Source organism: Meriones unguiculatus, chromosome 3 (assembly GCF_030254825.1).
Source record: "Meriones unguiculatus strain TT.TT164.6M chromosome 3, Bangor_MerUng_6.1, whole genome shotgun sequence".
Lineage (NCBI taxonomy): Eukaryota > Metazoa > Chordata > Mammalia > Rodentia > Muridae > Meriones > Meriones unguiculatus.
Genome location: NC_083351.1, coordinates 168782369 through 168796674, shown reverse-complemented (window position 1 = coordinate 168796674; position 14306 = coordinate 168782369). Strand labels below are relative to the sequence as shown.

At 42.2% G+C, this 14306-nt stretch overlaps 1 protein-coding gene across 2 annotated transcripts in view; it reads right to left on the bottom strand.

Annotated features, from left to right (window-relative positions):
- The window catches only part of Fras1 (Fraser extracellular matrix complex subunit 1), a 403016-nt gene that overhangs the window by 34294 nt on the left and 354416 nt on the right, over positions 1 to 14306 (bottom strand). For both annotated transcript variants that reach the window (XM_060380978.1, XM_060380977.1), the window contains exons 57-59: positions 12515 to 12675; positions 10971 to 11118; positions 3849 to 4054 (exon numbers count right to left, since the gene is read on the bottom strand). In XM_060380978.1, the coding sequence (XP_060236961.1) occupies positions 3849 to 4054; positions 10971 to 11118; positions 12515 to 12675 (515 nt within the window). The remainder of the gene's footprint in view (positions 1 to 3848; positions 4055 to 10970; positions 11119 to 12514; positions 12676 to 14306) is intronic.

Below are 14306 nucleotides of genomic sequence, written 5' to 3'. Positions count from 1 at the left end.
CATTTTTGTAAATGCCATCTCTGAAGACACATGCTTAATAAGCCAAAGAAAATGAAGATTCTGGAATGTGCTGAAGAATTATGATAGATTATCGTGTGGGTAACATATGGTCTATTTGATTTCTTTTATTAAATGAAAAGCTATTTCTTGAGTAGGTAGTGACTTTTTTTTCCTTTTTTGAGCTGAAACCGAATACAGACATTCAGACTCAAAGGGATTGTATTTTTAGTATTGGTAGGTGTTCTTAAACTCAGGTTCGAACTTGCCACTAACAAAGTTCTAAAAACGATAATGGGCCTTTGTGAGCCAGGAATGTCTAAGGCTTTATTTATTTTCTTTTTGTAGTGAGATGAGCAGAGGATGTGTCAGGAAGAGTCTCTAACAGGTGAGTGAGGTCTTCTTATCCTAAGTGTCAAAGGATTAACCAGAGAACAAGATCTTGATAGATTTTGTGACATCAAAATGGAATATTTCTGTTCAGCTAAAACATTATGGCTAATTTTAAAAAAGGAGGTACATAATCATAAGAATTTAAAATTGAAGTCATACATACAAAAATAAAATCTAAAACTACTTGAGAATCTCATTTAAAATAGGTTTCTGGGGTTTCGAAGTTATAGGAAAAATGTAGAAAGAAGACACAGGGATTGTTGTATATTTTGTTTTTGTACACTCATGTAAATGCAAAGGTATATGAGGAAATATGTTCCTATCTATAGTTAGAATTTAGACTTAAAAAATATCCCTTATGTAGTTGTAGCCACTACATTGTAGTATTAATATAAATTGTATTAGAACACAACTGGGAATTGACCCAAGTCCACTGGAAGAGCAGTCAGTGAGTGCTCTTAACTGCTGAGCCATCTCTCCAGCCGCTGTCAGAGTAATTTCTAAATTGATAAAATTCAAGTATATATGGAAAATTGATGTTTATCATAACACAAATAAAATGTTTAGTTAAGTAAAAATCAAAAACTGACAAGGTTAAAGTCGGTTTGTGTCATCTTATATCACAGCAACAGAAAACCCTAAGAAAGACAGAAACTGCCGGGACCGACCTGGCCACGGGTTTTAAGAAGATCATGGAAGGATTTTGGAACTTTGGGCTAGAAAAGTCATTGAGCATTGAGGGCTACTGTCATGAGAAAACAATGATGAAAGCAGTGCAGATAATAGAAGTTTCAGAGGGAAGCAATGACTCTACCTATCAAGGCCATTTACGCGGTAATTTGAATTAAAAGCCACTAAAATCAAACCTTTGCTTTGCTGGAACAATTACCATTGGCCCGCTGGGGATGAAGAAAATTCGGATGTATTTCCTCAGGGTCAGTACACAGAAGCTGTGGTCCAGAGGGATCAAGGCTGCACTCTGTGCTGGCAGCTGAACTTGGAATGTGTGAGAGCCTTCCAGGTGGTGCTGGGTGTGAAGGCATGAAGTGTCTGAGGTGAGGCACTGTGAGAAGCCAGGAGAGGCCGTTGGTGAGGTGCGATCTCAACGGAAGTATAAGTGCTAGTACTGAAGGGGTTATGGAGAGAAGATGAGGCTTGGCACCAGGTGGCAGGGTCAGAGTCATGAAGAGAGCCCAGGGGAGGCCTCTGGTGAAGGTGAATCCTGGCTGGAGTGGTAACCCCAACATCTTAGAGATGCCAGCCCCATGGGGTGACCACCAGGAGTGGAGCTGGCCTGAGCCTCATGCACTGTGAGTGAGTCTCAGATGCCAAACACTGAACTTTCTACACTGTGGAATTTGGTTTTTGCTCTGTTCTGACTGTAGCTGTGCCCGGGTTCTTCCCTTTTGGAGTAAGAAAGTATTTAACTGTATTTTTATTTTAGAAGAGTCTACTCTTGAGACTTCGAAATTCCTGAGAAAGTTTGGGTATCTTGCAGAAACTGAGCTTTGAAAGAGACTTTAGATGCTTTAAGGAGACTGTACCTTTAATGTATATCAATTTTTAAAGACTGTGGGACTTTGAAAAGTTGGAATGTTTTATATTCTAATATTAATATTACCATGCCATTTGGTCAATGACAAAGGAAAGGCGTTGAATAATGCCGTATGTGTGTGTCAGGCTGACAAGAGATCAACTGTACTGGCCAGGATTTCTTTGTTTTGTTTTTTGTTTGTTTGTTTGTTTGTTTTTGTCAACTTGAGAAAAGCTAGAGTAATTTGGAAAGAGGGTTCTCCATTGAGAAAATACCTCCATAGTACTGGCAAATGGCAAGTCTATAAAGAATCGTCTTGATCCATGTGGGAGGAACCAGTTTACTGAGTGTGATGCCAACTCTGGGCAGGTGGGCCTGGCTAGTATAAGGAAGCAGGATGAGCAAGTCATGAAAAGCAAGCAAGACACCATTCCTCCACAGCCTCGGCATCAGTTTCTGCCTCCAGGTTCCTGCCTTAACTTCCCTCAATAATGGATTAAGCTGTAGGATGAAATAAACCCCTTTCTCTCCAAGTTGCTTTTGGACATGGTGCTTTATAATATCAATAGAGACCCTAACCGAGACCCTCCACTTTTCATTACACTAGCCTAGAAGCGTAAAGGATGAGTGAGTAATGCAAATGGCAGGGGAGGACACAGAGGTGTCACAACCTTTATACACTTCAATAATGTTCTGAGACGTTCTCCAGCATTCTTTCAGCCAATGTCGCGTAGATCCTAGGATACAGCAGTTTTGCCCCTGAAGATAAATCTCTAAAGAAAGTCTCATTCAGGTCTTGAAAATGCACATCTGTAAGGATAGATGCTGAGGCGTGACTTGTGGTCACAGAAGCTCTAGGGTTATTTGGTGTGACCACTGAGGTGAATTACTATTCCTGAGTGGGTAGGAGTAAAACAGAGCAGGTGTGCCATGGACTATTGTGCAATAGCCAGAAGCACCAGATTAGACACAGACCTAAATGACACAGGCAGTAATTATTTTAACTTGTATTTGTGTATTTGTGTGTGTGTGTGTGTGTGTGTGTGTAAATACCATGTGTGTGCAGGGATCGATGGAGGCTAGAAGAAGGTTGTGAGCACTGGAACTCTATTCAGACCTTTTGGCAGAGCAGCAAGTACTCTTAACAGCTGAGCCATAACATACCAAACCAAATGAAACGAAACCTTTTTTAGAGAGAAAATACAAATAGGAGATGCAGATCAAATACAACAGGGGAGGAAGAGAATGCATGACTCCAAACAAACAAACAAACAAAAAACAAACAAACAAAAACCACAGGAGGAGCTTTGCATCGAATGAAGACTGTGTGCCTTGAACCTAGGGTTCGGCTGACTCTGCCATTGAGACTGAGGCTTGAAAATGGCTGTGACTGCAAATCTGCTCGGTCGACATGGTGAGATTACAGGCAGCACACCTCTGAGGTTGCAAGGAGATGCAAGGCAGCCATAGCTGGGAAACACCGAGGCTCTCAGGTGTGCGGCTTTAACTTAATTTTAAAGGATGAGTAACTGCTCATGTACACAGGCAAGACAATGCTGGAAGTTGTTTGCCTGTCTCTTTGGTCCTACGTTGGATGTATATCACCCTGGGACAAAGACCCTGATACCAGAAAACCCTCTTTCACTATTTGGGTCACATTGGGGTCACAATAGGTTCCCCTATTATAGTTTCAGACAAAGCGGTCTACGTTTGATTCTTCTGGGCTCCAGCCAAGCTTCCCAGCTCAATAAAGGATGTATGTGGTTGTAAGCACAAAGAAAATAGCCAAATGGATTCCATTATTAGTAATTTTATTAATTTGTAAAGAACTCCAAGAGCTAGACCGTTTATTTAATTTACTTCATGGACAAACCAAGGTAACAAGCAGGGAATTTCATCTTTGAACCACCACAAGCTCACTTACCTTCTCCCCTTTCAGAAACGTAATCCGTGAAGAGTCGGCGTTTCTTCTCTCCTCAAAGTCCTCCATGACCCGAGCTGAGTGGCTCTGGGTGTAGCACCTCACTGACGACTCGTAGCTCAGGTCCCCGCTCCGGATGACGGGAATGTGCAGGACGCCCTCCTTCTCCTTCACTAGAAGCAGATCCTTGGCAAACTGCATGCTGGGAACTGGGTAAGGGATAGGGATATTGGGTCCTTGTCAGTGGGAGAGAGAAGATTCAGCAACCTCAGCAGCCCTCCACCCAAGGCCTCCACAGGATGCCAATGGGCAAGTGCTAAGGGGATCTCCATCATGCCTGTGAGTCCTAGAATGAGTGTGATTATGGTTGCTATGGTTAGTGTGATTCCAGGGACCTAAACTTTATACCCATCTTTGCTCATCTTCAGAATGCGGTGACTACCTCAAATACAAACGGAACATGCACAAAGATAATATGATAATGATTTGAATATACCACATTGCCACTTTCCTCCTATGAACACAATAAAGGAAAAAAGTAAGGTTAGTGACAAATTATGGCCCGTCTCGTAGGTCCTGGGGTCCAGCAAGACACCAGGGAAAAGTAGAGATGCAGGCAAAAACAAAACAACAAAAAAAACAGGCTTGATCTATTTAAAGGGCTTCGATTTTTTTTTTGTTGTTGTTGCCAGATGTTATTTAAAAATTAAGCCAGAGATCTAGATTTTTCTCCTAAATTAAAAAATATATATAACAACAGTAAGCAAAATACTACAAAGAAATTCCATAGAGGTCTAACCTATTTGGACCAAACAAAACATATGGATATAGAGAGGGTGAATTTCACAGACTATAATTGATTTGTGACTTGTGTTAGGGAGTCACAAATATTGGAAACCTGATGACCTCATTTGACTTTAAGCAGGGACCCTAATGAAAGGTGATTAGAAATAATGGAATTAGAAGAAACAGGAATTAGAAAAAAAAAAAGGCTTGACAGTCCTTAATGACTGGATGGTAACAAGGTGAATTACTTAGACTTTCTGAATGCTGGGCTTTTAAACTTGCAAAGTAACTATGTTTATTGGCCTACTTTCCTTAACAATTGTAGAACTTGTTCTATGTTAGACAGAATACAATTTTTCCTGTGATATAAGTTGTAAATATGTTTCCAATATTGTATTTGTATTTGAAATTTTAATGATGTTTCTATTTATGTACTTTTTTTAGTTTGCATCATTAGCAGAAGAGCCTTCTTAACCAGATATAAAACAAAATTTCAAAATTGGCTTCTAATATTTTATGCTTCATAACTACATTAGCATTTTAAATCAGATTTGCTAAGATATAATTTACATATAATAAAATATTCTGAGTTTGATCTGTGAATTTTGGGCAAAATAAAGGAACTGTAATTAAATAAATAAATAAACTCACAAAGCAGAAACATGAGCATCTCATATGCCGGCTGAGAAGACTGGCTTTTGTAAGGTAACAGACATAATCTTCAGTGTAGCATAAGGCACATAGGAGTTGCTCAGACTTGGTAAGTTGAATGTATTTTGGTTTGCATGTGGCCCATAGCTTCATGCTCCTCCATCCAGGGAATCACTTTTCTCTCTGCTGCTCCACACCTACTTGATGCTCTACATTAAGACATTTCCCTAAGCCCAGCTTTTGGTTGACTTCTGGTTATTGATTCCTTCATGAGCAATGCAAGAGGTCAGACGTCAAAGCCTACTGAGCTGCATTTCATGTTCAGAGCCGCAGGAAAGTGACCCTGATGCTATCATTTCTCTCTTCCTGGCTGCCTTCTGCATTCGCCCTGCCAAACCTGAGAGAAAGGGGTGCTGGGAGCAGTTCACCACTGCCAGTTCGAGTTCTGTTTACCTACAAAGTTCTGTTTGCTTTCAACTGACACTGGCTTAGAAGATGTAGCAAGGACAAATCCATCCTATTGTCAGAACTGAGCCTGCTAGTTATCAATGATGACCTCATAAAAGGCAGGACCTTATAAAAAAAAAACAAACCCTCTAACAACATCACTCCTAAGTGAAAACTAGTGCCTGCATTTTGACACTGGAGGGGCCTGTCATTCAGTGCAAGGTGCTTGGTACCAGCAGAGATGTGTTGCCAAGGGGAGAACAAAACAAGCAAGTAAGACATGCCGCCCCGGCATGTGTCAATAACTTCAAACAGGGGTTTTGTGGCTGGCCTGGCTTGCCTCAAGTCAGGTGAGAAACTTAAGGGCTAAAGAGGTAATATTTTCTCATGCAGTCATCAACCCCAGATTCTCCTAGAGCTGCAAAGACTCTTCCTTCCTCATCTTTGACGAGATATTCACTCTCACTTCTATCCTTATCTGTTGGGGGATGGAGGGATGGACACTTCTCACAGCCTGCACAGGAAAAAAAATATCTTCTCTTTCAGAAAGCTCCAGTCGGCAGGGGGCTGGGGAGAGACAATGCAAGACAGCAGCAAGGTGAATAGAGAACAGGGAACAGGCTGGCGGAATAGGTCATGCTTTGTGTTTAGGACTCTCATACATATTGATGCCAATCTGTCAACTGCTTTGCTGGGCAGTGATGTCCTAGGGAGATGCAGCAGTGACCAGGAGGATGGGTTTCCCCGGATTGCAGGAGTCCTCTCTTTGTACCAATAGGGTGCATAGATGCAAAAGAGGTTATTACCTAAAGGCACTGGGATGGCAGTGGGTATTAATTATAATTATAGTTTAATGCATTTATCGTTGAACACCCTCCTTAGCACATTTGTTGTACATGACCAACATATTTATTTGTACCAGTCTTGCATCCAGAAATAAAGTACAGGGCTCTGTTCTCTGTTATTCTGTAGCTGAGACAAAATTGAGCACAATATTCAGGAGCATAAAATGCTCCATGGACACTATTATTTTGTTCATCTTCTTGGTCACTGACAGAGCGAATGCAATACCAGTGCCTGGGATGTGGCACCCTTTTTTGGGCAATGGTTACATTTTGAGAGTTAACTGAAATCCAGCTCTGATTCTTTGGAGTCAATGAGTAAATGCTACTCAGTTGTATACACAGGAGTATAGCAACATTAGTGGCTACAGGTCTTTTTAAAAATGTTTTATTTGTTTATGTTATGTATATGAGTGTTCTATCTGCATGTACACCTGCATGCCAGAAGAGGGCAGAAGATTACATTATAGATGGTTGTGAGCCACCAAATAGATGCTGGGAATTGAACTCAGGACCTCTAGAAGAGCAGCCAGTGTTCTTAACTGCTGAGCCATCTCTCTAACTCGTTTTTTTCTTTTGAAAAAATATTTTATTTATTTTATGTATATGAGCGCTTTATTTTTATGCACACCAGACGAGAGAATCGGATTTGCATTAGAGATGGCTGTGAGCCACTATGTGGTTGCTGGGAATTGAACTCAGGACCTACTGGAAGAGCAGCCAGTGCTCTTAACTGGCAAACTATCTCTCCAGCCCCTACAACATCTTTCTTCTCTGCCATTAGTAGTCACATGCACATTAGAATCTAATTTCAGAAGAGGAAGATTAAAAACAAGAAAACCTTCTGAGATGAGTTCCTTAGACTATTTAGAGTCCTGAATTCAGCACAGGGATAAGATGAAAATACCTGAGATTACATTAGAAAGGTGAGCCGCTGCATTTGAAAGGTAAGCGCTAACTTTACTAGCTTCTCAAATGACAGCAGACATTGCCACCTAGAGGGCAGGTGCCAGCTAAGACTGAATGGGAAAAGGAAGAGGCAGGACATGCAACCAGAACATGGAGCCAGATGGATTAGATCTGAGTTTTTGGCTCTTGCTCCATCATCTCTTCACACAACCTTACACAAACTATTCAAACCGCAGAGTCACAACTTGAATGGTTACCGTGAAGATCAGATATAATACGTGTAAGATCTTTATACTTAAAAGTGTACAATGAATGGCCTCAAAAATTATGTATCATAAGAGAGATGACTAGCATAAGAAAATACTGCTGACTCCCACCAACCACTAAAGCAAGTTTGGGGAGCTCTTTTCTGCATATAAATCCTTGACATAAAATAAATGTGGTAGCCTTTCTAACAGATCAGAGACATTTTGTTTTCCATATTCCTAAGATTGCAACTCCAACATGTACCAATAAAATATTGGGGAAAATTGAAAGACCTTTCTGTGTTCCTCAGGGTGTAATGAAGATAGTGTGTGTTACTGGAGCCTGACCAGTTCATAGACTAAATTACAGACCTGCCAGGAATAAATGAACTGCAATAGACTCTCTTGTGCCTGATTACAGAACTCATCTACATGACATTCTGAGAAAAGCAAAACTTCAGGGGCAGAAAGCAGACACATAGTTGCTAGGCCTTCAGTTAAGGGGTAGACTGCCTACAAAGGGCATGAACGAATTGTACCAGGTGGGCAGCCTGCTCAAAATTCTTATTGTGCTAATATTTGTATCACTGTTTTTGGGGCTTGTAAGAATCTTTCACTCCTCTTCCTCTGTGGCCCAGCAAGGCTGCACACTCCACCCCAGGGGGAGGTGATTAAAGAGCCGGCCACAGAGTCCATGTCAGAAAGAGCCCCTGTTTTCCTTACTAGGGCAACCACATGGAGACTGAGCTGCCTATGGTCTACATCTGAGCAGGGGTCCTCTCCATGCATGGTTCTTGTAGGCTAAGGTCAGATAGTGGGGATGAGGACATCTCCTATCAGTGGACTGGGAATGGGGTATAGGGGAGAAGAGGAAGGGGCTACAGCCATGATACAAAGAGAGTAAATTATAATAAATAATAAATCAATTCAAAAGACAAAAATCACCCAGAAGTGGATATTAGACACATAATATAGAATAAACATACTAAAATCTGTGCACCTAAAGAAGCTAAGCAAGAAGGAGGACCCTGGCTAAGATGCTCAATCCCCATTCAGAAAGGCAAAGAGGATGGATATCAGAAGAGGAAGAAAACAGGGAACAGGACCGGAGCCTGCCACAGAGGGCCTCTGACAGGCTCTCCCCTGCAGGGTATCAAAGCAGATGCTGAGACTCATAGCCAAACTTTAGGCAGAGTGCAGGGAAACTTATGGAAGGAATAGGAAACAGTAAGATCTGGAGAGGACAGGAGTTCCACAATGAGAGCAACAGAACCAAAAAATATGGGCATAGAGGTCTTTTCTGAGACTGATACTCCAACCAAGGACCATTCATGGAGATAACCTAGAACCCCTGCACAGATGTAGCCCATGGCAGTTCAGTGTCCAAGCCGGTTCCATAGTAATGGGAACAGGGACTGTCTCTGACATGAACTGATTGGCCTGCTCTTTGATCACCTCCCCCTGAGGGGGGGGAGAGCAGCCTTACCAGACCACAGAGGAAAACAATGCAGCCACTCCTTGATGAGACCTGATAGACTAGGATCAGAGGGAAGGGGAGAAGGACCTCTCTTATCAGTGGACTGGGGGAGGAGCATCGGTGGAGAAGGGGGAGTGAAAGTAGGATTGGGAGGTGAGGAGGGAGGGAGCTACAGGGGGGATACAAAGTAAATAAACTGTAATTAATAAAAATTAAAAAGACAAAAAATATGTTAAAAAGTCTTTCACTCTTCTAGCACACATTTTTTTCATTCATGTAAGTTATAAATTAGTGGCTTGTTACATATATATAGAAAATCACACGTAGATACATATTTGTAGGTAAGTACACATATTTACACATATAAATACACATACAAATTCCTCATAAAAAATCCACATGAAAGCATTGGGGAAGAATGATTGTTTCCAGTGAAAGGCCTAGGTGATTTGGAGGTAGGGGTAGAAGGAAGATTGAATTTTCATAGTGCGTCATTTTTGCCATTTGCAGTTTTTACTACTATATACATGATTATTTAAGGATAAATACAAACATTAAAAATTCTACTGTGACCTGTTTCTTCCTCTTTTAGGGGACTTTCAAACCCTGACTCTGTGATCAGCCACGGGGGCTGCTGATGGCAGTCCTTTTGGCTCAAGTGGAACCCATGACTTTATCTCTGACCTCTGAACCCACATGTAGATCCAGACGCTCTGGAAATTTAATTTCCTTCACTCCTTCCCAAGAAGCAGCTTTCGGGCTCACCCTTTAGTATCTGGGTTATGTCTTCAGTGGAGACGATATTTGATTGTCTACTGCTCCTAATCACCTGTGCATACCATTTTCACTGCTGCCAATATTACTTTCCTCAAAACAGCTTGCACTGCTTCTTTGCAAAGGCTTTTGGCCAGGACATAAGGCCCCATAGGCCCTGGCACACCGCAACTTCCCATTCATGCCTCTACCTACCTGCTGTCTTGTTCAAAGCAGAAGTCAGCACTCTAGTTCCCCAAATATGCACCTTTCAATATTTTATACCAGAATACACTTATCTCCCACTTGTTTTTTTTTTCTTTTTATCTTTTTTCATAATTTATTCATTATATATTCCAATTGAAGCCCCCTCCCTCGACTCCCCCAGTCCCACCTTCCCTTTCTCTTCCTCATTATCCCCTTCTCCTAATCCACTGAAAGGGGAAGTTCCCCTCCTCTGTCATCTGCCCATAGCTTGTCAAGTCTCATCAGGACTGCCTGGATCTTCTTCCTCTGTGGCCTGGCAAGGCCACATCACCAGGGCTAAGTGATCAAAGAGAAGGCAACCAAGTTCATGACAGAGACAGCCCCTGCTCCGCTTACTTGGGGATCCACATGGAGACTGAGCTGCCAACTGGCTACATCTGAGCCTATCTCCCGTCTGTAACAGGCTTTTCTTTATTATCCACGGCTAAAGTCCCATCACACCTGAAGTTGCCTTTGTCAAAGCTGCTATACCAGACACAGAACCTCTTGAGTATAAGGCCTAATGCTTACATGTCTCTCTGCAGCTGGCAGGGTATTGTCTCCTCCATGTGTATGCAAGGGCACATACACACATTTGTACATGTATATGTATATGTATATATATATACACATACATATATGTATATATATACACATATACATAATTCATGAATGAAAATATGAATGAGATACAATGTAACGTGCATGAAAGTTAAGAAAAATATAGAAATATACTTCAAACCAGCAGCTGGCATTTCCAATCTCTTACCATCCTGGAATGTGTCATTAATTGCAATGACAGCCTGGAAGGGTTTGGTTAGTTCTGCTCCTTGCGCTGCACTGAGGAAAACCACAAATGTCTCCAGTCCTTCAATTACTGGGTATTGCGCGTCATCCAAGATAGTTAAGGTGCAGAACTGCAGGAGAGATGGAAGCAAGCCTCAGACACGGCCTGGCACCCAGCAACAGCAACTCTCTTTGCAGTCATAAAGTGAGGTTTTTTTTCTTTAAATTCATATTACAGTCATCTCGTTACCATATTCTTACAGCTTCTATTCTAAACATGCACTGTTAGGCATTCAATGGTAAAAAGATCACTCGGGGGGTTTCAGAAGACCTTTCATGAATTTCTGTTCATATCTGTATGTTGTGTGTGTATTTCTGTGTTTGTATGTTTCTGTGTGTGTGTGTGTTTATTTCTCTTTGTGTTTATGTCTCTATGTATGAGTGTGTATCTCTGTGTGTATGTCTCTATGTGTGTAAGTGTGTATGTGTGCATGCCATGGTACAAATGTGAAAAGGGTGAAGGTCGGAGGACAATATGCAGATGACATTTCTTTTCTTTCACATGTGGGTCCTGGGGACCAAACTCAAGCTGTCAGTCTTAGAGGGGACAGACATCTTGCCAGCCTTCATTTGTATGTATTTCTAAAGAAAGTTAAGTACTGAATGCCTGTAAGGGGATTTTAATGTTTTGAAGAGTTCAGAAAGCAGGCAGAAACTACCCTAGAGACATTATACAGACAGAGTCTAAACTGGATGTCTTCATAGGGTCCCTCCCCTCAGAGCTCAGAGAACCTCATGGAGGAGGGGACAGAAAGATGATAAGCGGCAGAGGGGAGGGAAGACACCAGGAGAACACAGCCCACTGAATCAACTAAGCAGGGCACACATGGGCTCACAGAGACGGAAGTGGCACACACAGGGCCTGGGTGGGTTCTCAGAGTATATGTTGTGGTTGTTAGCTGGTGTTTTTATGGGATTCCTGACTGTGACAGCAGGTGTTATCTCTGACTTTTTTGTCTACTCTTGGGACTCTTTCCCTCAGGTTGGGTCGCCTTGTCCAGCTTCTGTGTCAGGGCTTTTGCCATGTCTTATTTTATCTTGTTTTGTCCTGTATGGTTGTTATCTTCTGCAGGCCAGCTCTTTCCTGATGGGAGATGGAGGGGGCGTGGTTCTGGGGAAAAGGATAAGAGAGGGAAACTAGGAAGAGTGGAGGGAGGGGTAACTGTGGTCAGGATGTATTGTATGAGAGAAGGAGAGAAGGTTCTGTTTGAGAGAAAGAAAGAAAATGAAAGAAAGAAAAAAAGAAAGAAAGAAAAAAGAAAGAGAGAAAGAAAGAAAGAAAGAAAGAAAGAAAGAAAGAAAGAAAGAAAGGAGAGAGAGGGAGGGAGGGAAGGAAGGAAGGAAGGAAAGAAGGAAGGAAGGAAGGAAGGAAGGAAGGAAGGAAGAAAAGAAGGGAGGGAGGGAAAGAAACCACACTAGCAGCCATAAGACTGTTGACTTTGAGGTACCTCGACTGCTGCAGCTCACCTGTTCAGTGATACCTGGCCCAAATTCTACTTTCCTTGAGCTGGGCACATAGTCAACTCCTGGAGTGGCAGAAGCTGGGTCCGAGGGTCGTGTGGCACACCAGACGGACGTGAAGGTGGAAAGGTCAGTGCCATGACGGATAACTGGAATCTTCACTGTGCCTGGGTTAAGGTAATAGAGATTGTTACTGTTCAACCTTGAGCCAAAAGAAAAAGAAAACCAGAGGGCACCCCAGAGCGCTCTTCTCTCCCAGCACAGCAGTGGCGGCTTTCCCCCTCAGTTTGTCTAATCCATCCTTTTCCATCCATGCTCTTCCACCCCTCTGAACAGGGCTGAGAAGTGTCACTGTTCCCTTTCACTGCCACTAAGGTCAAGAGGAGACTCACAGGAGTCTCCAGTGGGATGGCACCGAAAAAATAGCCCACGGAGGGAGCAGGTTTCACATGCACCAGAGGGAAGCCTGCCACCAAGAAACATCTCAAATCCATTTGAGGAGAAAAACCCTCAGATGAGAGCCTCTGCCAAAAAAGTCAGTAATGAGCTTTGGGACTCTTGGGGCCTGGGGCTGCATGTTATATTAAAACATTAATATAATGTTTTAACTGGGTTGATTTTCTTATTTTATCCAGCAGCACACACATCATTACTCAAACCATACAGGCTTATTATCTTAGGCATGAACCTCATCTTTTGGGCCATGGTGACACCATATCCGTAGTGTTGGGAAGATGTTTACTTCTTCTCATAGCCACATAGAAAAGTTGACTTGAGAGCACCATCAAACACCGTATTCTTGTACTGATGTGTAAAGTAACTTGTAGTCACATCATGGCTCTTGGTGTACAGGACAGGCGTAACAGCAGGGCAAGGTTCTGATCCAGGTCTGTGCTTGTGTTGGCTGCATTATCTTTTGTTTTGTTTTGTTTTGTCTACACGAAGTATTTTTTTTTTTTGAGACTAGTTTATTTTCATCTTAGCTGTATGAATATTTTGCTGACACGTATTTATGTGCACCACATGTATGGCTGCTGTCCACAGAAGCCAGAAAGGAGTGCTGGATCCCCTGGAACTGTGGCTGCCATGTGGATGCTGGGAACCAAACTCAGGTCCTCTGTAACAGTAGGCGTGTTCTTAAACACTCAGCCACGACTCCAGCCTCTAGCTGAATAAACTCTGATAGTTTAGCTAACTTCTCTGCTTTTACAGCTAATGTTATTTGATCCACTTAACATTGAGTGAGAGTGAACAGAACATACACGCATGGCACCCTGAGTGGTATTTTATGTGTTAAAAAAATATTAGTTCTGGGAACTGGAATGATGGCTCAGTGGGGAAGAGAGCTTACTGCTCTCATCGAGTGATCTCTGGCCTCTGTGGAACCTACCTGCATAACACACACACACACACACACACACACACACACTCACAAAACAAAACAACACAAATCTTTAAAAAGTGTTAGCTCCCAATTCATCTCAGAATCCCTTCAAAAAGCTAGAAGACCTTGATCTTCAGCACAGTGGCTGTCTCCCTCTGCCCGCAGCACATGGTAGACTCTGAGACCCAAGAAGAAAGAGGCCTCAGCTCTAAAACAGCATAAGGTAGAGATTCATCACTGATGCCTTTGGGCTGACATATAAATGAAAATGCTCCATGTGTCAAGACACTGAAACTTGGATGTTTGTTTCAGTAGCTAACAATACTATCCACATCCTCAAGTAAGCACTTTACTCCACTGCACAAGCCAAAATGCTTAGCATCATAACATCCTTCTGTGCCACAAAATCAGACC